The sequence below is a fragment of the Trachypithecus francoisi genome, unplaced genomic scaffold (assembly GCF_009764315.1).
Source record: "Trachypithecus francoisi isolate TF-2019V2 unplaced genomic scaffold, Tfra_2.0 Lachesis_group5, whole genome shotgun sequence".
NCBI classification, from domain to species: Eukaryota; Metazoa; Chordata; class Mammalia; order Primates; family Cercopithecidae; genus Trachypithecus; species Trachypithecus francoisi.
In genome coordinates this window covers 41,303,939-41,331,552 of record NW_022681470.1, presented here as the reverse complement: position 1 = coordinate 41,331,552, position 27,614 = coordinate 41,303,939, and the positions used below count along the sequence as shown (strand labels likewise).

Genomic DNA, 27,614 nt, shown 5'->3' with positions numbered 1-27,614 from the left:
TTGACCTCCACAGAGATCTACGCTTCATTTGTGTATTTGTTCTCTCTTCTCATAGAGCACTGCTCCTATTCTGGGAAAACGTAAAAAGAAAGATAAACTGAATTGGGATGGTAGGTACAAGTGAAGAGGATGGGAACAGGGATCAAAGCTCAGAGCAGCTCATGGAGATCAGAAAGTGGAGCTCAGAGTTCCATGAGGAACAAAAGAGTGTAGGAATGAGAGTCTGTATTGCGGGGGGAAGGGAAGAGCCAGGTGAAAGCGGGTGGCTGTTACAGGAAGGGAGGCGAGAGTAGAAACTTGCCTCTTCGGGCACCCTGGCCCTTAAGAAACTTGCTAAAAATGAACAAGCAAGCCATGTCTGAAACCCCTTCACTCTCAGGTTGAATGAAATGAAACGTCACTGTGTAATGAAGACATACTGAGCAGATGTGCTGCAGTCCCAGGAGCTTCTAGAGAGCTGCAGCACTTCTCCTCACCTGGGCCATGCCCTGTGCCTGGGTACAGCCGAGCCCTGGAAACTGAAGTAGTAACGTAACTGTTAATGCTGCTCTTTCTATCCCAGCTAGCATCAAACAAATTTGCCTCAAGAAGGTTAAAAAAATAAAAAAAAGAGCAAAAGCAAAAAACATTAATGTCGAATTTGACCCTATGAATCCTTACAGCCCCATCTTGAAAATCTTTGCTTTCACAATTTTCAAATTTCATTTTTTATTCCATGTTACTAAGCCTCAGACCATGGTCATTGCTCTAAAACATAAAAACCCTGCCTCCTGCAAGCCACCACTAAAGAGGAGTTTGTATTGGTACAAAATTCTACCTCCCACTCCTGCCCTTAACAGAGAAAACCACAGATACAACATGCTCTAATGAAGTTCATATTTAATCAGTCCCCAATATCCTAAACTTGCCCATATCTCATTATCTCCATTCACACCTCCCTAATCCAGACCACCACTATCTCTTGCTAGGACTACTGAGCAAGACTCTAACTGGTCAACTGCCTGACTCTCACTTCCTAAAGTCTATTCCCTACAGAGCAGTCAAAATAATCCTTTAAATTAAAAAATCAAAGTCAGACCTCATCACTCGCCTGCACTCAAAACCCTCTTCCGACTTCTATTACATTTAGAACAGAAGACAGTGTACAGAGCAGTACAGTCCAGCCGGACTGACTCTGTGAGTTTATCACGCATCACCCTGCTGGCACAAGGGCATCAGACTTCTTCCTGGAATCCACTAGCCAGCTCCCTCTCAGAAATTTGGCTCTGTTGTTCCTCTGCCTGAAACATTCTGTTCCCAGGTATTCTCATGGTTTGCTCAAAGGTCAGCTCCTCAGATAGACCTTCTCTGACAGATGACTCTGAAACAGCCATCCTGTCAACTCTCCATCCCCTTTTGCATTCTCGTGGCCCTTTTCCCTGAGAGTATACGTTTGTCTCTCTTTTTATTACCTTTATTACCTGCTAGAATGTGAGCCAAATGAGGGCAATCATTATCATATTACATGTTATATCCCTTAGTAAAATCCAGTTTATAGTATTTGCTCAACAAATAGTTCTTGAATGAATAACTTTAATTTTCAGAGTTCCATCAGAGCTAAAAGCACATTGTCTTTCATTTTAACATGCTGGTCGTTTAACAGTTGCATCACGGGAAACAAGGCAAGAAACAAAGGAGGAAAGCCACACTCCAAACTCAAGATCTTATAAACATTTTCAGATAAAAAGATACCTCTTGAGTGACAGAAGTCAATGAAGACTAAAAGATTAATGAAAAAATATTGTGTTATAAGCCGACACAATAAATGCAAAAATACTTGGTGCAACATTAAAAATAAAATCCTATTTCATACATAATTCGACAATTTCTTCTTTGGTTATAGATCAAAATCAACAGTGACATTTATACAGTGAGGCATGCATATCTGTAGCTGGAAGGGAATTTAAATGTAATTTAGCTTGTCTTGAATGTGGTTTTCAAAATGAAAATCAAAACGTAGTCTAAATAGAGATTTGTACTCGTGTGACTGTTTTGCAATTTGAAGGAATTAATTAGCTTCGAAGATGTGCTATTTTAACATCATGCTTTTTCACTTCACCCTTACTCTTTTACCTTCAATGCTTAAAGCCATGCACATAAAATTTTAAAATTATTTTTAGATAAAATGAAAATATCCATTTATATTATAGCTTCCAGCATGGACTATTACTATGAAGAAAGCTGACTATAAACATTGTATTCCTCATGGCCTGTGTCCTCTCCAGCAGGCATCTTCCCCAGCTATGGCCCTTCCATCTAAGAAACTTTAATTATGTAATCTTTAAAAAACTGTCAAAGACGATTTTTATTCGTAGTTTAAACATATGTTGTGAGTTATATTTTAGAGAATATTCATATATACTTAATATTATAGCCACAGAAATATTATTGCTTTATTATCCTTTAGACTTTGACTTTCTGAATTTTTTACTTCTTCTTGCCCTATTAAAGTCTGGTTGAACCAACAGAGTACAGCTACATAAGTTAACAAACAAGACTACACTCTCAGAGTGATCAGATCATAGTACAGTAGCTCTTGAGAAAATCAGCAACCTGGGAAATTAAATGTTCTACTTTTGGCCTAGATTTTGTTTATAATTGTCTTCTATTAGACATTTAATTATCCCTTTCGAATAACAGGACCAATCTACACTACCCTGACTTCTACCACAAACCTTTAAACAGAAAGTCAACAAATGGAATCCTTCACTGACCAGCAGCAGCTGCACACCACCAATTCAAGCATCACTGGATGAAAGATAAATTTACAAACCAACCAGCTAAGGTGGAAGCAGAGCTACAACTCCACACACTTCACGCTTTCTCACCTTCAGGCTCATGGTAATGTTTTGAAGCTACAGAAGATATTGGTGATACTTCTTTCTAATTTTTAATTGAAAAAATAAATATCACAATGCAATTAACGTTTTGGTCAACTCTGGACCATAAAGCTTTTAATAGCTGAACACTACCACCACCACCATTTTTTCGGAGAGCAATCAACAAAGCAATAATCATATATAATCTTGCCAATGGCTCCACTGCAGGAAGGAAACTGACACCACACAGTTGAGTGAATTGTCCATAGTGTGGGAAGCAGGTAAATAGAACCTTTGAACGTTAGCACTCAACACTCCCATAGCAATCACACAGTTCCACCCACTCACTCCCAAGACACAGAAACCAAAGCCCACAGAGGTCACCCTGCAGCACGGTTATTCTGGGGCAGAATTCACATGTAACCAGGTTCTGCAGGCAAGTCAATGGCTTCTCTATAAACTGGGCTCACTAGGCTTTACAGCCACTTGTTTTTGTTTATGTGCTTGTTCTAATAAAACCTTACACAGTACATAGCTCACTGTGATCTCTAAGAGGAGTGATTTCTGTGAAGGTTTGCTTACAATAGAAAATTTGAGAAAAACTGAGAAATTGAGATTAAAGTTACAAAGAATGAAGATGGCTCCATTTCAAATTAGTCATTTGTCAAGCTCTACATCATGCTTCTGATTTCTTCTCTTCCCAAGAGACTTTATGCCTCGGAATGCAGAGCAAGACAAGGCCCGTTAGCTAAAAATAAACTTGAGATACGGAATTATATCATAGTTATTTCCTATCTTTACTTTTGTTCTCATAGCTTAAACAACCTCTTGGGCTGAAAACAGGCAAAATGAAACCAAACCACTTAACCAGTGTCATGTGACTTAGCACAGCCCTGAAGGTCACTGTCATTGATGATTCATAGCCGTGGAGTCGGCACAGGGAAGCCTGTGGCCCAGAACTTCGCTATCAGTAACCTCAACAGTTACTTTAATCCAAAAACAAAGGAAAAGGGCCGGGCACAGTGGCTCATGCCTGTAATCCCAGCACTTTGGGAGGCCAAGATGGGCAGATTGCTTGAGGTCAGGAGTTCGAGAACAGCCTGGGCAATATGGTGAAAATCTGTTTCTACTGAAAATACAAAAAATTAGCTGGGCATGGTGGCGCACACCTGTAGTCCCAGCTACTCAGGAAGCTGAGGTGGGAGAATACCTGAGCTTGGGAGGTTGAGGCTGCAGTGAGCTGGGATCGCGCCATTGCACCCCAGCCTGGGCAACCAGAGTGAGAGAGAACCTGTCTCAAAAAAAAAAAAAAAGAAAGAAAGAAAGAAAGAAAAATAAGAAGGAAAGTACTACACACACTAACGACATCTGCAGGTAAATGAACTTTAAGGAAAGAGTTTTTCTTTTTCTGAATGAAGTTTTTATTCTTCTTATAAAAAAAAAAGCACTATGCTAAACTTTACTGTTATAAAGATGAAAATGTGCTGTTTATGAGAGAATAATCCAGAGAACTTTCTAAATAAAGTTCACTGATTATTCACATAGCACTTTTTGTGTGCCAGACACTATTTTAAGTGTTTTATTACTTATTAATTCATTTAATCCTCATAGCATCTTATGAGGTAGGTTCCAATGTTACAAATGAGGAACCTATCAGTTTGGTTCCCAAATCAGTATGATTAGCCACTATACCTTGCTCCACAAGTTCTTTCTCAATGTCACCACCTACAGAGTTATAAAATACTTTTTTTTTTTTTTTTACAAAACTTCTTTAGAAAAAGGGATGTGGAATATTTGGAAAATACAAAAGAAGTACAGAAACTATCTCGTAATCAGCACCACCCAGAGATAATCACTATTAACCTTTCCTGGTAAATGGTCTCATCTATACAAGGCCATGTTCTGGCATTATTACTCAGGGTTCATAATAATCTAACCTGAGTTGAGGCTGACCACTTAGACAGCTTAAGGAATTAGCATCAAATTTTCTGTTTTCTAAATCTTCAGCTAACTTCCAGATTCCTAACATGATTCTTTTTTTTTTTTTTTAAGTGTTAGAATTAATGTTTTATTGTCACGCGGATGGCAACTGGGTTTATGTCTTCATATTTTATATTTTTGTAAATTAAAAAAATTACAAGTTTTAAATAGCCAATGGCTGGTTATGTTTTCAGAAAACATGATTAGACTAATTCATTAATGGTGGCTTCAAGCTTTTCCTTATTGGCTCCAGAAAATTCACCCACCTTTTGTCCCTTCTTAAAAAACTGGAATGTTGGCATGCATTTGACTTCACACTCTGAAGCAACATCATGACAGTCATCCACATCTACTTCAAGGAATATCACGTTGGAATACTTTTCAGAGAGGGAATGAAAGAAAGGCTTGATCATTTTGCAAGGCCCACACCACGTGGCTGAGAAGTCAACTACTACAAGTTTATCACCTGCGGTGTTCAAGGCTTCCTGAAAAGCAGCCTTGCTCTCGATCTGCTTCACCATCTTTGCTGCTGGGGTCTGAGGAGCGGCTGTAAGGACCGATGGAAATGGATCCAAAGCACCAGACCGAGCTTGAAGACTCGCCGCTTGCTCTGCCTTTATAAACGGGCACGCCCGGCGTGCGTGTGGCGGGGGCGCGCGCCCCTAACATGATTCTTACATTGTCTATGTGAGCTTTTAAGTGTCTTGAAAAAAAAATCCAGAGTAAAATTTTCAAATATTTGAGACTCCTGCCTTTAATGTGAGATTCTCTAAAGCTATGTCTCCACCGGTTCGTTAAAGCTTCCCAGTCTCCCCTGCTATACTGTATGTGCAGTGTACCTCTGAGCCTTTGTTCTCACTGACTCTCAGCCTAAACCTCCTGCTCTGTCTCACTTAGTTCCTTTGGCTAGTATTCATATTTTAAGACTCAGCTGAGGCGTTAATCATCCTCTTTACAAGTCTTCCCCTACTCCTCAGAAAAAGAGACCTTCTGCCTTATCACCCTATGGTACTGACATTTTCTGTTGAGATGCCCATCTATTGCATCTTTACCAGTTCCGTAAAGACAGGGACCAGATTTAACCCGTCTCTACAGCCTCAGTGCCTAGCACAGCACCTAAGTCATGCAAGGCAGTCAACAAGTGCTTCTTAGGCTGAAATGAAATGCTAGGTTTTAAATGAAACCAACAAGTGCCAGTCGTCAGAATCTAGCTGTATGCCTGGGCTAACATTTCTATCAGTCGGATCCCTGTTGCCCTGGGGCTATTTCCAGTGATAGACAGTGCTTTCTCCTCTGGGATAGATTTCACCATTGCCCTGAAAACACAACTAAAGTTCTTCTGGAGATGGAAACATTTGAATTATATTTATCAAAATAAACAGTTGTAGTGAATGATAAATGTTATTCATAAAAGATTCAAGACACACAGAAAAATACAAAGAAGAAATTAAGAATCACCTGAAACTTCACAATAAAGAGACCGCCATCGTAAACATTTTGGTGAATGGCCTTTCAAACACTTCTTTTATGCACTCACACAGAATTTTACATATATTTTAAACAAGTAAAATGTATAAACAAGATATGCTGCATAAAATCCCTTTACTCTTTTCACTTAATAATCTGTCGCAAACTTCTTGCCATATCAATAAATATAGAATACCTTGATCATTCTAATGGCTCTATTCCATGCATGTTTCATCAGTGAGAAAGACCCTTGAACATACAGGTTTGCACACTTGTCCCATTATCTCCTTAAGATAAATTCCTAGCAGTGGGTCTCCTGCGGCAAAGGGTATGCTCATTTACATTTTTGATATATATTACTATTTTGTGCCCCAGAAAAATAGTTCTGCGTTGACATTCCCCATTATAGCATGAGACAGATGCCACCTGTTCCTGCCCAATCTAAAGGGTAAAAAATGTTTTGTTTTTGCTTGGGTGTTTTTGTTGGTTTGTTTTCATATGATTTTATTACTGAGAAGTAGAATATCTGTCTGTACTTTTTTTGTCCCTTTATATTTTTTCTCTTTTGAATTGCCTGGCCATGAACTTTGTCCATTTTTCAATTGGTATGTAGTTCTTTCCTTACAGATGTTGAAGGGTCTTTTTCATATTAGTCATATTAACTTTAGTTGTATTGCAAATATTATTCTTAGATTGACATTTATCTTTTGACTTAGTTTATGGTGGTTTATTTTTTGCTATGCAAAATTTTAGATTTTATATAATCACGGTTTATCACAAAGGTTTTCTTTTGGTACTGGGTTTTGTAGCATTATGAGAAAGACATTTTGCAACCTAAGATTATAAAAATACTCATTTGTATTTTTTGTAGTACTTTTACAGTTTCTTTCTTTCTTTTTTTTTTTTTTTTCTTGAGACAGAGTCTCGCTCTGTCACCCAGGCTGGAGTGCAGTGGCACAATCTTGGCTCACTGTAACCTCCACCTCCTGGATTCAAGCAATTCTCCTGCCTCAGCCTCCCAAGTAGCTGGGACTACAGAAGCACACTGCCACACCCGGCTAATTTTTTGTATTTTAGTAGAGACGGGGCTTCACTGTGTTGCCCAGGCTGGTTGCAAACTCCTGAGCTCAGGCAATCTGCTTACCTCAGCCTCCCAAAGTGCTGGGATTACAGGTGTGAGCCACCGCACCCAGCCTACAGTTCCTTATTTGACAGTTAAATTTTTAGATTCGTCTGAAAAATTCTGATATGAAGGGATAAATTGGGGGATTTCATTTTTAGTATTATAATCACAAATAACAGAATATCTTCAAAGAATAAGATGTGAATTGAAATGGTACCCAATTAATTGGTATATCTTTTTATTTCAGCTGCTTATGGATACGTTTATCCTATTACAATCGCTGGGGCATCATCTGTGTCTACTGGCTCTAGTCCTCTCATGGTGCTTCACTCCATACTTTTACCAATATCTCCCTCTGCATGATAAACAAGACACACACACTCATGTATAGATTTATGGTTGATAAGCGAAAAATGTATTTGTTAACGTCTATGGTGGGATTTCTTTTAAACTACACTTTCAAAGAAATGAGGCACAATGTTATATTCATCATTCCTGAATCATGTCCTTTGGTCTTTTGATTTAAAAGACACATATTCAAGTACACATCTTACACAGTGCAGAAACTGGTCTAGGTCAAAACAGAGAAAGAACAAACCACAGGAACACAAATATCTTAAAATCTAAAAGAAAGAGATAAGTATTTCATGGATAATTGATCACCTTTTAAGTTTAGAGAATTATACATCTACAAATAAACTGATGACGCATTCTCCTTCAGCGTAATCAGAGGAAACCAAGCAACCACTTTCAGAAATGCAAACTGCATAGGTCAGAGGTCTGTGTAACTGCAGGCTGCTAATATGATGATGAGCATACTAACTCAGCGCTTATCATGTGCCAAGTACTATGCTAAGATTTACAAATATTAATACATTTTAGTCTCACAACAGCCCCATGAAGGCAGGCAAGTACTAGTTTTATTCCCCACACTACACAGATGGGAAAACCCAGGCAAAAAGAACCTCAGCAATTTGCCAAGACTACATGTTAGTGAGTAGCCGAGTCAGGATCTGAAACCAATCTGCCAGATTTTTGGTCTGTGTGCTTACCATGACATTGTATTTCAGGTCCAGAGAAAACAGCCCTAATGACCATATTAGAATCTCCAGCCATCCTCGTTTAAAAGCTGAGTCTGACCTCAAGTAGCCAGTTAACAATGACTTCTCAAAGGCTTCTGAGCAAAGGTTGGTTTGGACTTAATGTCAGTGTCTTATTCCCAAGGAGGAATCTCCCTTAGTCGAGTCAGCATCTGCCATTCTAGCCACTGTTCCACTTCTTAAGTGAACTGGGGTAGTTCTTAACTTCAGTTTCCCCTTCTATCGAGTAAGGATAATCATGATAATAACTATGTTTGAAAAAGCCTTATACACTGTAAAGCACGAATCCAAGTTGTAATGGTTCAGGGGCAAAATAACCAGTCACATGTAAAGTTCCAGGTGCAGAAGGCAGGAGCTGTATTAGTCTCTACGGAGGACAGCCAGGGCCTAATAAGGCCCATGGGCCAGGTAGGGGCTGCCTGGAGAGGTACTCATAGCAAGGCAGGTCCCTTCAGTTACATCAGCCAGGAGTCCAGGAAGAAGCCATTGTTTTGAATGTCTAAATTCTGTAGTGTCACTCAGGAGAAAATAACTCCAAGGGGAAGTGCAATGGGTAAAGAAACCTTCGACTTCCTCTCTTGTCACTGAGGCTCGTTTTGAGAACTTCCCTCATCCCCAAGCAGGCCTTGCCTGCAGCTCCAGTCCTCTCACCTTTCACTGAATGGTGCCAGAGGGCCAGGAAGCACCCAGCAGTTCTCCACTGCTACAGACAATACAAGCACTTGAAGGGGCAAGGGAGTAATTGAAGGAAACCAAAGGGACTCAGAGGGCCCTGCCGGTGCGTCCCTGCCAATGGTCTCCGAAGACTCAGGTGTTCCCTCATCTTGCAACCCGGCTGCCTGGCAGCAGGGAGTGACAAATGGTCTTATTTTCCACTATCTCTCTAACGTTAAAAGAACAGGCTCATGATACCAGCTGGCAAGGGAAGGAAAAGTAGCACTTGGATTTTTTTTTAATATAGAAAGTATAGAGCATTTCTTAACTTTCTGTCATAGAAAACGTTTCCAAGTAGAAATTTTTGCTGGCTTTACCTCGGCTAGACCAAACTTGGCATGAAGGCAGCATCCAGCATGGTATCTATTTTGTGCTGGCCGAGGGGAGGAAAGTGAAGAGGTGGGGCCAGTCCACTCAGGCCCATATACTATTTATAACAAGTGCTTCCATGCTACTTGTGCACTGGCCTTCTTCTGGATGCTCTCTTTATTAACTATGTGTTCCTCCTCAGAACTCCAAGTGGTGGATGCCATTATTTCCTCCATATTATAGACGTGGAAACAAATACAGCTAAGTTATCTATCCAAGACAGCACAGGCAGTAGTGACGCTGGAATCAAACCCCAGCTGGTAAGACAGAATTCACAACCACTCCATTCCAGGCTCACATACACGCATGTTTCATTTTTCCTATTGAAGTTAGCGCCATCAGCATGGCCCAAGAAGGAAATAAAACTAACATTGTGAGCACCTTCTCTGAGTCACACACTGGGCTGAGCACTTTTACTTCAGAAGAAGGCAGTTAAAGCTGTGAGCCAAGGTCGACTGGCTTCTGTGATTCCATGAGCCCCATGTGCACTTTGAGCCATTAAGACCTTTCTCGGGCTCAGCTCAAGACATCAGGGAGCTTTCAAAGCCTAAACCCAAGACCATGTTCCTCACTTATCTTGACTTAAATTTATCAGCTTTTGTGACTAAATCTGGCCTATCACAAATCCATCAAACACTTCTCCTGCCCTTAGGGATCTTTACCGCGTCCTATGATTCACTAAAAACTGAAAAAGGGAAAAATGATTTTCTCTCTCACCTTCGGGAAATAACAGCTTCAGAAGCCAATAGAAGCTGCCCTATGCCAGCAAAAAAGTTACAGTAGAGGCAGCTAAAGTCTACCACTAAGCAGTACAGAAAGGAGCAAGGTGGCGTTGCTCTTGTTCATTGGCCAAGCTGCCTCCCAATTCTGCCTCTCTGGTGATCCCCCATGTACCCCTCTTTCCCAGATCACCACCCCCACCAACACACAAAAGGCTGAGTGTACACCCCTAGTGCTCACTTAACGCATATCCCACCTATGGAGATTCCCAGCAGAGAATGAGGGCCACTGCCTCCATCAAACTCCTTTTCTCTTAGATCCAATAAAAACGAAAACTTGAAAGACAAGGAAATTCTCACACTACCACTGCTACCTCTCAGTCACATAAGCCAGCACGGTGCAATAGAAACACGTGAGGTATGTGTGTACTTTTAATACTTCTAGTAGCCCCATTAGATAAAAAGAAGCAGGTGAAATTCATCTTCATATATTTTATTTAACCTGATAGATCTAAAATATATCATTTAACATGTAATCAATAACAAGATTATTAATGAGCTAGTTTATATTCGTTTTTCATGTTAAATTTTCATTTAGGATGAAATTTAAAAGTTCATTTTCCACTTATAGCACATCTCAATTAGGACTAGTCATATTTCTCATGCTCAGTAGCCACATGCGGCTCATGGCTACTGTGCTGGACTGCACTGACAAACATTATTCTCTCTGTTACTGTCTCACAAACACAGGTATCTTTAATCCATCTTCACTGAATGCAATCAAAAACTATGAGACATAAACATGAATTGTGACTTTGCCTCCAAGTACTTTTAATTTCTGAATAAATCTGATGTATTTTCTCATTTAATTTTCACCATAACCTTGTGAAATAGGTCTCACAGCATTTTAGATGAGTAATAGATCGGCATAACACCATCACACACACACACACACACACACACACACACAGCCACATGCACCTGTTATATGCTGTCATTTAGGTATACCCAAGGATCAGAACTTAACTGAAGCCACAGAGCAATACAAAGTCCTAGTGAAAGAAAGCAGCCAAATTCTTGCTTGTTTTACTGCTGCTCAGTCTCACACCATCATTCCAGAAGAATTTACTGCAATAATCTAAGCGCCTGCAATAATCTAAGTGCCTCCATTTAAAGGGATGTTTATAAACATCAGGCCCTCTTGGGCCTCAAACCAAACTCGGCAGCAGTGCGGGCCACCTTAGTTATATGGGAGGGCTGGTTCAGTCAGTGCCCAACCTGATTCCTGAACAATCTCTCTGCCTCCAGCTCCCTGGCCATCTGGGAGCCCTCTGTCCTCTCAAGACCATGCAGTTCCTGCCTTCAGGGAGCTAACCAGCTCATAAGACAGATTAGACACAGAAACAAATAAATCAAATAAATAAAAAGTATTCTGGGATGGCAGGAAAGAGATACCTTCTGAAGGTATTAGAGGAACCTCTGCATAAAACTTTACATTTGGAAAACGAACAGGATTTAAAGACATGAAGTCAGGAAAAGGGGCCCGTGCCAAGCAGAGGTCGCTGTGTACTGGAGGGCCTAGAGCAGCGAAGGTGCAGGATAAGTTCACAAGGCCGCCTTGCTCAGATGACTGAAGAAGGCGATCATGAAGGAACAGAGTATAAAACAAGGCTGCACCTGTAATCCTAGCACTTTGGGAGGCCAAGGTGGGTGGGCTGCCTGAGGTCAGAAGTTCAAGACCAACCTGGCCAAAATGGTGAAACTCTGCCTCTACTAAAAAAAACACAAAAATTAGCCGGGCGTGGTGGTGGGTGCCTGTAATCCCAGCTACTCAGGAGGCTGAGGCAAGAGAATTGCTTGAACCTGGGAGATGGAGGCTGTAGTGAGCTAAGATCAAGCCACTGCACTCCAGCCTCGGTGACAGAGCAAGACTCCGTCTCAAAATACACACATACACACACACAGACACACACACACAAAGGCAGCAAAGGTGGATATGAGCCATCTTCAGGTGTCTTGGATGTTAACTAAGGATTTGGGATTTATTGGCTAAGAACTAGGCACAAACAAAGTTCTAGAGAAGATTTAATACCAACAGAGGAGTACTTTAAAAAGCCAATCTGATAGTGGTGCCAAAAAATGAAGAAGTAAAAACAGACCAAAAACAAGCAAAGGAACAAATAAGCAATAAAGGAGGTTAACAGGAGATTCCTCCTGAGAACACTGCAGTTCTTGGGGTGATGGGCTGTCACAGCCAAAACTACAGTAGTGGTAGGAAAAGCAATGCTAGGAGAGGGTGAGATTTATAGGATCTGGAAACTAACTGCAAAAGCCAAAAGTGACTCAAGTTTAAAGCCTACATTATTCAAACAATGGAAACAGAAAAAGTGCAAAAAAGAAAGTCAATATAACTGTAAGAGTTTCTCCCCACTTGGGGGCGGGTTGCAGGAGAGATCATGATCTCAAGTCTGACGTACTAATTTCCCTAATAAGGCCTGAATGTGTTCTATGCACCCACTTTAGTTGTCTAAGAGAATGACTGTTGAAAGAAATCCAATAAGCACTTGGCTTTCTAGAACTTGCTTAACCAGTTCATGATAACTTGAACCTGTTAGTCACTTACTTTTTGCAAGCTGGTCTTGGCAATCTGCTCAGCTGTCCTCTGAATGACCTCAGCAGATCTGCTGACCACTATTCACATCTGCCCTGACAACTGAGGGAAGGAAAATTCCAATGTGAAGATGAAACCTTCTGAAGTGAATCTGACTTCTGAAAGGTACACAGTGTGTCAGGAAGAACTTTAGATCTGAAACTTTTTATGCTTCAACACTTAAAGTGAAAGAAAATGTGTAAGTAAATATCACTGATGGAGTTCCTTGTCAATGATCTCCTAAATTTTCTGAAATCTAGGAGTCAAGATGCCCATTTAGCATTTAATTCTGCATGGTAGAACATGCTACAGAAACTCTGTCACACACATTTGTTGTGGTGGGGCTCCTAAATAATCAAGACATCATGGAGCCCAAACTGCTTCAAAAAATGGAAAATACCATTTGTATAAACACATTGGGCATCAAAGCTCCTGAACATGTCTTCAGAAGCTTTGAAATTAAATTAACACCTTTAGGAAAAGGATCGAATGTGTGTGTATACACACCCAGAGACACATACTTCAGAGCCGTCCCCAAAGATGCCACTCTGCACAGACTTTGTCATATCTTCAACAATATGTGGTAATAACATTTTAAAAACATTTTTAAATGTTTAGCTTTTAAAGCATAAATAAGGCCACTTTATTTGGTGAAAAATAGACGGGTGTTTTAGAAAGCAGAATATAATTGTCCAGGTTGAAATATATCCCAGGTATGGAGTTATAACTTCCTCTCGCAATGGGCATTGGTCTCCAAAGACACCTCCCAGCAATTCCTCCCCTTTCTATGGGCACATACTCAGGAGGTGGAGTGACTCTGCTCCCTCAACTCTAGGCTGGTCTTATGACTTGCTTTGATCAACAGAAGGCAGCAAAAGTGGCTTTCTTGAATTTTCAAGCTCAGGTCCTAAGAGGCCTGGCAGCTTCCACTTCCTCTCTTGGAAGCCGGGCTGAAAAGTTTGGCTATCCAGCTGGAAAGAGTGGCCTTGTGGACAGAAGCCCAAATCCATCTGGGATAGTTGAGTTCAGCTGAGATCCCAGCTGTATGCAGCTGCATGACTGAGCCCAGGCGAGAACAGCAGATGAACTCTAGTCATCCCACAGAATCTTGAGAAATAAGCTGGTTATGTTTCAAGGTACTCTGCGGTATTTCACAATAAGAGATCACAGAAACAATGGGTTACAAATGGTTAAAAAGTGGGCCTATCACTATCACTCATCTGCCACCATGTGTGATCACTGCTGGATTTTGAAAACTTCTTGCAAATTAATTTAAGTGAAGAAACACAGACAAGACCTTTCCTCGTCATATTTAAAATGTGGTATTCAGAAATATCTAGGGTACTGGGACTGTCTTGACACTGGATTCTAGTAATTCTTCTCCCAGAGCCCTACAGGGCTAGAAAAAGTATCTCCCTGGATTGGTGAAGTTCTCTCCCCATTGTATTCCTGCTTTATTTAACACAATCCCACAAACTTGCTAATATTTGTGTTAGAGAGATTAACAAGATGATAGAATGCTGGAGTAAATAAAATTTCAATGTGGGTGTTGGGAGGATGAAGAAAATTTAGCAGAGGTCTTAACTGACACTTTATGGCATGAACTACATAGAGGCACAGAGACAGCAATGACCAGGTGGGCTTGGGGTAAACTGATTTTTAGCCCCAATTCTTGACCCTCCCTGCACCTATACCTTTACTGTAAATGCACTGTGGTCAGAGTATACTATTTTGCCTAACTTTGGGCTCACTCATGTGACCTGCTTTGGCTAGGGTATGAGTGACAGTGCGCCAGCTCTGAGTCCAAACTTAGGAGGCACCATACGTATCACTTGCACTCTTGCCCTTCTGTGAAAGGAGATCATGTCCCCACTGGCTTGCTGGTCCCTGGAGAAAGATGAGAGGTACATAGAGAAGTGCTACCACAGCTGACCCACCAATTCATAATCAAGAAAGACACAGTTACTTTCGAATGCAACTGAGAGCTTCAGGTGTCTTATGACCAAGTACCCCCTTTTTTCCAATGAGAGAGAGTGTTATTTATTTAATTATTTCTTCTTTTCTCTTTCCTTCTTTTCCTCTGTTCCCATTTCCTAACTAGCTCTTCAGAAATGCAATCATAACCTTTACCTTCCCTTCACCAGACACTCCCTACACTGGAAGCTTATCTAACTATGTGCTTACTTTGAAACTCCAGAGCAGAAACTGTCTCCCACAAGGAGATTGCCTCAAGAGACAACAGTCAATTTACAACCTAAAGTATGTCCCTGATGGAAGGCTCTCCCAACTGGAGAGTGTCTTGAGACAAAGGCCACTATATAACCTAGCTCTGCTTGCAACGACGCCAGTTCGACCACCAGTAGATTAAGCAACAAACTGAGTCACGCAGACCCCCACCTGCTCACTCCCTCCCCTGTATGCCATTCATGCCAAGTCCCCCTTTAAAAGTCCATGCATTCTGCCCCAAAAGAAAAACAGTACCGTTAAAGGCAGGAGCCTGTACCTCTTCCCCCAAGCTAAGCTGTTGAATAAAGTCACTTCCTTTATGCCAGACCTCACTCTTGTGAATTAGAGTCTGCAAGTCGCGAGTGACTGAACCTGAGTTTGTTACAGTCTACAGCAATAGTTGACTAACACAAAGCTCCTTTATCAGATGCTAACATCTGCAAAATACACATGGTGCTTTAGAACAATAGAGTCTTCCTGGCTATACAAGTTGTGAAGGGATGGTTAAGTGGTCTCATTGCCAAGCAGAATGTAAGCACAACATATTGAATATCACCAAATCTTGCTCTGACAATCTAAGGTTATCTTTTTAAAGACTGTCATTTGGTATTCAAAGTTCTCCAATAATTTAACCCTAACTTAGTTTTCTAGCCAATTCTGTCCCATTTATAGTTTATGTTCCATTCATTAGTTCCATAAATTAGAATATTTATTATTCTTGAATAAGTCTCACGTTACCTAGCTGTTCATTTACCAGTTTAGATTGTGACAGGTTTCATTTCTTTCAGTCCTTTAAGGACAGGTTTGGATGTCATCTCTGTAAGAAATCTGCTCTGATTCTGCCGTTTAAGGCAGAGCATCTATCCCCTGACTGTTACTGTGAGGTATGTCATTTCCTCTTAGGGTATTTGGCTTATTCTGCTTCATAACACTTTCTTATCTTCTTACAAAGTCCTAGATGGCAAGGTTTATGGATTATTTACCTCTGTAATCTCCATGGCATTTAGCAAAAGGCCTTACACATAGGATACAGACCAATCAATACTTTTGTGCCCTCATACTTTAAAGAATGAGGGCTGGCTACGGTGGTTCACACCTGTATCCCCGCCCTTTGGGAGGCCACGGTGGGCAGATTGCTTGAGTCCAGGAGTTTTAGACCAGCCTGGGAAACATGGCAAAACCCCATCTCTATTAAAAATATATTAAAAAAAAAATTGCCAGGTGTGAGGGCACATGCCTTTAATCCCAAAGCTACTCAGGGAGCTGAGGCGAGAGGATCACTTGAGCCCAGGAGGTGAAGGCTGCAGTGAACCCTGATCGCACCACTGCACTCCAGCCTAGGCCACAGAGCAAGACTATCTCAAAAAAAAAAACAAACAAAAAAACAAAACAAAAAAACACAAAAAACAAACAAACAAAAAACAATGGGAGGCTGCAGGGCATCAGGAAACAGCATGGAGAAAGAAAGGTGGACCGGGCGCGGTGGCTCAAGCCTGTAATCCCAGCACTTTGGGAGGCCGAGACGGGCGGATCACGAGGTCAGGAGATCGAGACCATCCTGGCTAACACAGTGAAACCCCGTCTCTACTAAAAAATACAAAAAACTAGCCGGGCGAGGTGGCGGGCGCCTGTAGTCCCAGCTACTCGGGAGGCTGAGGCAGGAGAATGGCGTGAACCCGGGAGGCGGAGCTTGCAGTGAGCTGAGATCCGGCCACTGCACTCCAGCCTGGGCGACAGAGCGAGACTCCGCCTCAGAAGAAAAAAAAGAAAGGTGGACTTTGGAGTGTGAGCAATCTGGATTCTAGCACTTCGTAGCTGGGTAATCTTGGACGAGTCTGTCTCTCTGTGCTCAGTTCCCAAGTATGTAAAATTTGCATAGCACATATTTCACAAGACTGTTGTGAAAATTCAACATAAAAATGAATGTAAATGCCTCACAATGTTTGACATATGGTGGCGGCTCCATAAATGGTAACTCTATTATAAAAATGATAATGACATAGAACATAAGCTAGAAGTTAAACAAATCCCTGATGTTAAATTATTTTCTCTTAAAAGTTAAGCATTTGAGGGTGACAGTAATGACTCTAGTTCCAATCAAGTCTTTCCGTAAAAACTGTGGTTTCAAAGACCTAGACTGTAGTTTTATTAAAATGTTCATATATGTTACTCTTCTTCACAGTTCTCCATGCTATAGGTAGTTACCAGTAGAAGCAAATTTGTTCCAGGCAACTAATGCATCTCCTTTGAACAAAATGAAACAAAGTCTTCCATCCCAAACACACAAGTCCACTTTCAACTGAGCATTAGCTCTTTCGTACCATTCCTAATTCTTCACCAGGAGACTATAACAATCATTACAATGAACCAAAAGCTAGAGATTCTAAAAGTAGTAGAATTATTTGACAGTGACTAAATGATGCAGCTACAGTTATTTACATGTAAACATTATCTCAGTGAGGTTCTACAACATATCTCAATAATGTCCCTTAATGAGTAAGAGTTGAAGTGTTGTTTTTTTTTTTTTTTTTTTTTTTTTTTTTTGAGACGGAGTCTCACTCTGTCACCCAGGCTGGAGTGCAGTGGCCGGATCTCAGCTCACTGCAAGCTCTGCCTCCCGGGTTCACGCCATTCTCCTGCCTCAGCCTCCCGAGTAGCTGGGACTACAGGCGCCCGCCACCTCGCCCGGCTAGTTTTTTGTATTTTTTAGTAGAGACGGGGTTTCACTGTGTTAGCCAGGATGGTCTTGATCTCCTGACCTCGTGATCCGCCCGTCTCGGCCTCCCAAAGTGCTGGGATTACAGGCTTGAGCCACCGGAAGTGTTTTTATAAATAAAAGTATCATGCAAATGTCATGTAGTAGGTATTATTGTTAAAATAATTCCACAAAAACTGCTTCATCTGCCTTGTACTAATTTAAATTTTGTTTATATATCCAAATTTCACAATAATCATCTAAGGGCCAATCTCAAGATCAGGCAAGCATAAAAGCCTCTAAGTAGCCAGGTAATGTCAATGAGCACAGTGAACTTGGTGTACATGCAGGGAGGAAGCGTTAGCCATTCACTGGAGGCCACAGCCCGGCTGCAGGGACAATTGCTACTCCACCCCACACTGTTGTCTCAAGGAATGAAGACCTATTGTTGACAGCTCTTTTGAAGATATTTGGGTTTTATTTGAAATATCCTGATTTTTAAAGGCTGCCTTGCTTTTTATTTTAAAACTCTTTAGGGAGGGGGCAAAAAAATGTATTTGCAGACCAGATGTGGCCATGGTTTGCCAATTTGTGGCCTTTGCACTAGATATCCTAAAGTCATTTTGAGTCAACAGAGAGAGGTTAAAAGATGATTATTAGATTCATTGTATTTTTATTTAAAATCTGAAAATGTATAGTTCACTCTCTATTACGCTTTAAAAAAACACCTCACTCCCTCATTTATAAATCTTCACTCACTCCCCTTTTGGACTTCTGTTTTTAGTCCTACAGTTCTCCTCTACCAGGACAGCCCATGGCCACTGTCCCACGTACCAATTTAAATCCTGCTGGTTCTTTGAAGCTTGATTTAAATGCTAGTTCCTGGGGGGGGAAAAAACAACCCTCCATGTTCCTCCTCAAAGACCACTTTGTATAAATTATGATGTAGCTGATCCAAAGTAAAGATTCACATTGATTTCCAGTGAGTCTCATCACCCCTTCACCTCAGATGGTATAACCCAATAATCACTGTAATTATTCACTGTCACAAAAGTGAAAGGCTTAGAAGGAATAAGATCTAATGCTCCATAACAGAGTAGGTTGACTATAGTTAAAAATAATGTACTGTATATTTCCAAATAGCTCAAAGATAGGTTTTGAAATGTTCCCAACACATAGAAACGATAAATGCTCAAGGCGAAAGATATCCTAAATACTCTGACTTGATCGCTACACATTCTAGGCAGGTGACAAAATATCACAAGCACCCCATAAATATGTACAAATATTATGTACCAATAAAAAAAAGGAAAAGGCCTAGAATCAATGGGTCAAGAGTCAAGTTTGATAGGACTCACCGCCAAACACATCTCCATTCTGGTAGTTTTTCCCTTTCTGGGCTTCCTCTTCATTTTGAACAGTGGCAACATGCTTGGCGGAGGCACAGCCCATAGTCTCATTCGGTCAGCTTCAGCCGGGCTGAACTGTAAATCATCTCTACAGACACGGGGACATTTTTTTTTCTTTAAACACAAAGAAAATCCACCTTGCTGCTGAATTGGTCAAGATGTGTGCACCTGTAAGAAAAGAAAGCTAGATTAGAATAGGCGGTGACTGCAGCAAAACACAAGCCTCAGTATCTTGGTGTGCTGTGGCCTGCAGTGTACTAGAAGTCATGCACAGACCCACCCATCGATCGCACTGGTGTTGTGGTGGGCACGGAAGAACCACGTGCAGCATGGCCCATTCTCACTTGATTTCCCGCTCAGAAAGCAAGATGGAAAGGCACGTCCCTATGCAACATATGGCCGAGGAGTGAACTTTTTGAGGAGATACCAAAAATACGTATTTATTCAAATACATATTTGGGCACTACTGCTTGCCACATATACTCTTAAAGTACCTGTAGGTTTACTAATGTTCTGAAATCTCAAAAACTGTAGAGGAAGGAGAGCACACTCTTGAGATCCACCTAGTTCAGGAGGCTGGGAAAAGCTCTTCATCTTCCTCATCCTACCCTGCAGGCCAGCCCTCCCAGCTCCTCAAATTTTGCCAGGAAAAGGTAGCCATCCTCCTCAGACTGGAAGATGGGCTACTTTATACATTTCTGGTTAAGGCTGTAAATAATTCAGCATTTTATTTTACCTGAGGTGACACTGTTTTGATGACCAAGGAAGGAGATGGGGCAAGGTCTTAAACTTACTTTTGTCCATTTTCTGCTTAGCTAGCCAAATGTTTTAAGGATTGGGTAGAAGATGTCAAAATATGAAGAAAAGCAACAAAGTGGTTGTCGTCAAGCTTTTGGAGTAAACTTTGTGCCTCTACTGATCTCTCATAAAGGCTTAAAGAGTATTTACAGATACACCGCAAAGGAGATAATCTTCAAGTTGACTTAAGTGACTTTACCTTTCCCTGCCCCATCCAAGGTGGCTGCTCAAATTCTGAGTGTTTGCTATGCTCAACTTGCTCATTTTTGTTTTATTCTTTCATCATCCTAACCCAACCATTCCAGGCCTATGGATGACTTATTCCAGTCTTGTAAATGTTTCCTTTGAAACATCTCTCCTACACATTCCTTTGTTCCCATCCCTCCCACTGTAATACAGGCCCTTACCTCCTCAGAGTCCTGGCAGTACAAAGAAGGCATCAAGACTCTTTTAATCTTCATCAGCACCCACATCCCACTGCCCTCCGCCCATGAACAGTGGAAGTTTCTCAAGTTTCACAGATAGTGCTACTATACAGTAGCTATACGCTTTCTCTACCAAGAAGACTAGAGCTCCTAAATCCTCCTTGCTAGAGCACTAAGGACAGCTCTGGATGTAGAAATTTAATCATTTAAACCATAAAATCTCAGCAAAGAGAATTTTTCAAATAAGCATAATCAATCTAATAAACGAACTTAGATATAAAGGCAGTGATCTTAAATTAAGCCAAGCAAATACAAATTGCAGTAAATATTGACAATGACTGTAACATTAGTCATGTCTCATATAATTCTTCAAACTATTCTCTATCACTGGTTGTGTTAAATTATTATTAGGAAGTGTAGAGTTTGTTGGTAAAGTTCTACAAACCGGGAAGATTTTTCTCCTAGATGACTAATGCTTATATCCTCCCCATACTTCATGTAACTTCATGTTAACAGGTCTTCATCTCAAAACTATATGAAATCCAGGCCTGCGGATGTGCACACACATACATACACACATACACATACACATACACACACACACACACACATCCTATTCCATTACTTAGCAGTAATGTCTTCAAGGCTACAGTATTTCTATTTGATGGTCTAGTCATACTGGTGTATACAGCTCAGGGGCCTTATGCAGAAGAGATGCTGACATTTTAAAAATTGCACGCAATACAATGTAATATGAGCTCTGATTGAAGTTTCACAGGAATCTATGGCGACACAGAATTCAAAAAAGCAGATTAGATTATGACTGGGCAGAGGAAGGAAGTAGTATTTTTCTAGGGTATCAAAGGTTTGGTAGAAATTTACCAGGCTGATTGGATGGTAGCATTATTCAGTCGCAAGGAACAGCCTGGGCTAAGACACTAGAATGTAGACGAGTATGGCATATTTGCATGTGTTCATTTCAGAGGGGTCAGGTGGGGATGGGGGACAGGGCAGAGGACTGGACGGCTGATACTCCATGAAGGGCCTGCAGAAGGACTTGCTACCTTCATCCAACCGAATAAACTATGGGATATCCTAAGACCACAGGCAGTCTTTCTGATCCAACTTAGAGCACACTGTGAGAAAATATTAAATTAGTTGTGTAGAGGTCCATTCTGTCAACCTGTCATAGTTTTTGAAGAAACATCAATGAAATATTAGACAAGAGGGAAAGGACAAGGGGTTCAGCTGTAAAGGTGGGAGAAGACAAGAGTCCCCTCTGTAACCCAGAGGCTGCTGTGAATTGCTGATTTTGTTGCTGCGGCCAATGCTGTTGCTGCTTATGCTTTTGCTGTTGTTGTTATTGCTGCTGCTACTGCTGCTGTTTTGGATTCCCAGCCAGCACCTTGTCAGGGGCAGCATCCATCCCCCTGCTTCCTCATCCCCAGCATCATCATGCAAGGTAACAGATGTGGGCTCCCAGACATGATTCCTTACTGTTCAAAAAGGAAGTGTGGTAAAACCACTTCACACTTACACATACGCAGGAGAGATCGAAGTGAGAAGGGGAACCTAGGTGGCTTCCCTGCCACCTTTTCAGAATAAATTAAGTAAAAACAGGAGGGGGCAATCCTAACAAAATCAGAGTACACTGAGAAGTAAGAGACAACTCAACAATCATGCTCTTTGAGAGTCCTCTCGCTTTTCCAATCTCATGTCTACAGCCTCTTATGCTATCCAAGAAGCAATGGGAAGAACTGAAGACACGACTTATCCTTTGCTACTCCTGAAAGCAGCTACTGGTGTTTCTTCTGTGCTTTAAAAGTTGTGTTTGCATAAAAAAATTTTATTTGAATTTTAAAGGTGGAAATTATTTGAAATCAAATATACTGCAGAAGGCTAACAAAAATAAGATACAAAAGAATGGCTCTGTTTTATTAAAAGAATGTCTCTGTTATTCAAGCATTGGGGTGAGGGGTAGGTTAACGAGCAGATTTGACATGATTTACACCCAATTCAAATGATGACTCAAGAAATTTCAATGTAATTACACATATTTTAAAGCACTATAGCTCAATATGAGTTCTCACCAAATTATAAATAGGTCTAGATTTTGTTTCTGAAACATACGTGCGATATCATTTTACAGCAGCAATTCAAATTTAAGAGTGATGTTTTCAAGTTTCAGGACCTCATCAGGAATATATTTTAGTAATTTACCCATTTGAAGGTGATAATTATGAAGTCATTTGAGGGGCAAAAGATCTCTAATTCACAAAGTTAATCATAGATCACTGAAGAAAGTTTTTTACTATGTCATTTGGATTCTGCACATAAACACTTGTCCAATTATTCATTCATTTAATCAACAGATTTTGATTTTAAAATACTAAGTGGCAGATATGTGTTTGGTAGGTATTGTGCATATAGTGGCAAACAAGGCAAGATACGTTTTTCTTCTCTATCCCTATAGAACAAGAATAATCAGAGAAGGAGATAATTAGACAGACCAGTTTTGCAGCAATGACATGCAGCTATTGCAGCTTAAATACAGGATGACAAGAGAGTTCACCTCACAGGCATTTGACTCAGCTTTGGAATGGAGCATGCGAAGAAATGTCAGGTTAGAGACCTGACCAGAGCTAAAGAAACAGGATTAAAATACCCCTGATTTGTATCTCTTTTATAGCCTGATGTAATGTCAAGGTTTCGTTTCTACTGAAAATTCTTTCACTTAATCTCAATCCAACTGAGACTTCACGTTGAGCAGACCTCCAAAAACGTATCCCTAAGGACTGCTAGAATCATCTGCTCAAAAGACGTTCCCTTCAGTTTATGCTATGCTTCACATAAACTCCAGTGGTTTCTTTTTTTAGCTTCCATTTCTTCATCAGCTTTACTCAGCTTTTCTCTTCCAACTTCACATGCTCTATTGTTTACCTTCCTGAAACCACAGCTGATGGTGCAAACAAGCATGCAGAGACCACGACCTGGAGCAGCTCTGAGACTTTTGTTGTCACATGTTGTTATTACCAGCATGTTACTTCTGAAGCCACAGATCACAGTGTGAGAATTAAATCGAAGCATCTCTTTGATATTTGATGGAATCGTCTAAAACTAAGTCCCACTGAGGATGATTTTTCTTTACTCTAAATGATCTATATCATAGGATTATCAGGTGCCTCTAAAAACATGAGGTCCAATTAACTGCCCCAGGGCTTTGTGTAAACCCCTCCCGAAATGGTTGTATGTCTACATTATCTTGCCTTATGTAATCAGAAGTGCAATCCATGATACCATGAGCTAGCCTAGTTGAATGCCATCTTTACAGGACACTTTTCCTGCTTTTGATAAAATAACCAACAAATTTGTAAGCCCAATTGAAATTTTCTAAAAAATGTAAAAAATATGTAACCATGTATGTTTATCCTTCCTCTCCTTACACTGTATCTCAAGGCGTTTCAGATATCAGAAGGGAAACTACTGTTCCAGAACACTTCATGTGACAACATGAGGAAGTTGTCTCCACGCAAATAGGTTCATTACTTTTGTATGAATACATATCACATACTACACACATGCAATACCTTTGTCCTTTTATAAGGAAAGAGTATAATAGTTCTTTTCATTACCTTAGTTTTTCATAACTAGAAACAAGGTTTCATCCAAAAAATCCTACTTTTATAAAATTGGGAAGGAATAAAAAAAGCAAAATCTGTTTTTAAGAAAAATTAGAAAATCAGAGATATTTTAACTTTTTTTTAAAAAAGGCTATAGGAAAATATTCCTATTTACATAACATTATGTGTAATTCACTTTCCACTAACTAGTCATGGACTTTTTCATTTTGGATACAAAAGGCAAAAATATTGTAGATAAATTCCCTGTCAAGAAAGGCACTTCTAAAATATGAATTAAAAGTGATACATTCCATAAAGAAATTCTAGGCTAAAAAGAACATGAGTCTTGGAGGACTGGAGAGAAATCAAATTCTGATTGCAACGGGCACACAGAGAGCTATGAAGTCAGCAGTTAAGCAAAGAATACAGCCACATTATTAATAGATCAGGAGCAAAGTGCCCCCTTTCTTCTGATTAAAAAGGCAAATCGAGACAAGGCAACATCTAAAAACTCCTTTCTTTTATTGAAGAAACAGCTAACATCTAAGCTCCATAAAGGAAAAAAATCTCTCTCTCTCTCTCTCTCTCTCTCTGTATATATATACACACACATACATATAAAACTAATCAGTCTACTTGCCCATCTGCTCGGCTTCACTATAATGAGTGTTAATACAGCAGCCCATCGAGCGGGAAGAAGAAAGACAACTTAAAAGTGATTTCTAATCTTGAAGCTTTGGTATCCTTGGGCTACTGTTAACACCATTTCACATTTCATTGTGAATGTTAAAAATACTACATAAAGAGATGTCACATTTGACATGAGAATAATCTAGAAAAGTCAAGCCTTTCATTACCCCGCAATCGCTGGCATCACAGAACACATTCATTCCTCGACTCACACTCATCTGATGGCATGACAATCGACAATATGCTATTAACTCCAAAGATACGAGGATTTTGGCTTCTGCCCTCTTTATGGGAAAACTCTCATGTCCGCATATAGTAATTCTACAGATGTGTCTCTCAGAAATGTAACCATAATAAGTGCTTATACAATAGGACACATTTCTGCTGGATTCAGGCAGTAAGGTGTGAGGCCAAGAAGAAGACGTGGCAAGTGGAAAGGGTGTTGTAGAGGGCATGAGAAGCCCGAGCTCTGGTCCCAGCTGCCACACACCTGCCTCAGGACCACGGCGGGGCTTCATGTATCTCAGCCTCTTTCTTAGACTCTACGATCTACTTCAACATATGTCCAAGTAGTGACATGAAGGATGAAATGACCACTTAAAAAAAAGCCATGTCTTACCACATTCAATTTATTTACACTCTTTGTTTTCGGTACTAACTCAATTAGGACATACTTGCAAGTCTGAAACCTCAAAATTTTCAGGAGGCCCTATAAGGTCTAAAGATGATCACCAATGATGTTTTGGCCTAATAGTGTTGATTTCAATTGTGTATTTGCTGGAAAAATAAACACAGCTTAGCTCCCCTATTTCTTCTTCTCTATCTTACCTTTAATGAATGAAATTAATTTTAACAGTGTTTCTTATAGGGAGATGATTAGAAAAAGATGGTGCAATAATTGTTCTTCAGCTAAGGATTTAAGAGTGTTGCACCTTTCTCCTGCACCAGAAAACTCCTCTGTGTTACCTGTGTATGTTCACATGAGCTCATGTGTGGCTGACACCATTTCTGAGAAGGCAAGAGAAGAAAACACCAGCTTCTGATTAAAGTCACAAGTTCACAGCTGTGTGGACCCATGTAGAAGACTTACGCTGCTTCTAGATTTGCTCCTCAGTGGTCAAGGGCAATGGCAGATATTCCTGGACACTGAGTTCTCTTTCTTGTTCCTTTTATTTTGTTTTGTTTTGAGAAAGAGTCTTGCTCTGTTGCCCAGGCTGGAGTGCAGTGGCATATCTCGGTTCACTACAACTCCACCTCCTGGATTTAAGTAAGCCTCCATAGTAGCTGGGATTACAAGTGCATACCACCATGCCCGGATCATTTTTGTATTTTTAGCAGAGATGGGATTTCGCCATGTTGGCCAGGCTGGTCTCAAGCTCGTAACCTCAAGTGATCTTCCCGTCTTGGCCTCCCAAAGTGCTGGGATTTCAGGCATGAGCCACAACGCCTGGCCCTCTTCTTCTACTTCTAAGACCCAGAATACCAAAGGTAATTTGCAGGAGGTCTTTAGTTTTTGTCATGGGGGACCTCTGCACCACTGCTTTTACAGAAAGACATCTGTGACTAGAATTTCTTGACAGATACGTTGCTGGTTCCCCATGTCACTTAGGACAAAGCCATGTGATTTCCTTGTTAGTATCTTAAAATTAATAATAGCAGCACCTGTTTTCCCTCTTTTTTTTTTTTTTTGGCCTGTTTTGAAAATCTAAGTAGATAAGAAAATGCTTTGAATAAATACTTATATATGCAAGGTAATATTCTGCGTGTACTCTGTGATGCCAGGTGGACAACACTTCTAGTCAGATGTGGGGCTTTTCATGAGCACTGGGTGAAATCAGCTTGCCCAGAGGGCCCTGATAGCAGGCAACTTCGCTGACCTAACCCAAGCACACTCAGACTACCGACGACCAGGAACAGACAGAGAAAATGAGAGAAAACAGATGGAAAGGGAGAGATTTTTTTAAATAATTAAAAACACTCAAAAGTGAAGGTAGAATAAGTCGAATTACTAAAAGGTACAATTTGATTTTAATCAAAGAGAATAAGTCGTGATCCTTCCAGAATAGCCACGGAAGAACATTCTAGGCACTCCACATGTTGAAACACAGTGTAAGAAACAGACAGGATTCCTGCCCTTGGAGGACCAGCATCCAGCCAGGGCTGGATCATAAACATAATAAAGTAAAATGAAATCCCGATGACTAATGTACATTACAAGGAAACAAAGGATCAGAGATGCTCGTGAGAGTCAGAAGATATTTCAAGCTAATTAAATTAGTGCTTGCCCCAGCTTTATTTTATGCACCAAGGGATGCAGGATCATACAGCAAAATGTGCAACTCTTAGCAGACCCTCCGTAAGCATTTGCTGATGGAGAGGATAGTAAAACAGATGTCCTATCAGTCTGAGCTGCTGATCCTCCCTAACACCATAAACTACAGCAGAGAACTGTAGCTGGATTAATCTCTCAGAAACCTGCAGTTTACTTTCATGGTGCCAGACGACAAAAAAGAGTTAATGCCACTGATCCCTTGGCCCATGCACACATCTGAAAAGCACATGTGTTTTCATCATTGAATTGCAAAGCCTCAATTTCTACACAAATCCAGTATATTCCACATATTAATCCAGTTCAATCCCTTAGTTTACTGCTAGCATGACTTGTATCTCAGCCTTAAGCTGGTTACTGAGGTTGATGTAAGGAAATATAACAAACATATGAAAGATCATTAATTTTCTAAGCTAATCATTAGAAGCAAATGTGAGAATAG

The 27,614-nt window shown here is 40.5% G+C and overlaps 2 protein-coding genes across 2 annotated transcripts in view; both read right to left on the bottom strand.

Annotated features, from left to right (window-relative positions):
- CUNH1orf21 (chromosome unknown C1orf21 homolog) overlaps positions 1–27,614 on the bottom strand; it is a 265,567-nt gene that overhangs the window by 152,166 nt on the left and 85,787 nt on the right. Inside the window, exon 2 of the mRNA XM_033199473.1 lies at positions 19,260–19,478. Within this exon, the coding sequence (XP_033055364.1) occupies positions 19,260–19,353 (94 nt within the window). The 5' untranslated portion in view covers positions 19,354–19,478. The remainder of the gene's footprint in view (positions 1–19,259; positions 19,479–27,614) is intronic.
- On the bottom strand, positions 4,908–5,510 carry LOC117076222 (thioredoxin-like). The gene has a single exon (XM_033199474.1). It carries the CDS (start codon positions 5,357–5,359, stop codon positions 5,042–5,044), a length of 318 nt encoding a protein of 105 aa, XP_033055365.1. The 5' UTR covers positions 5,360–5,510; the 3' UTR covers positions 4,908–5,041.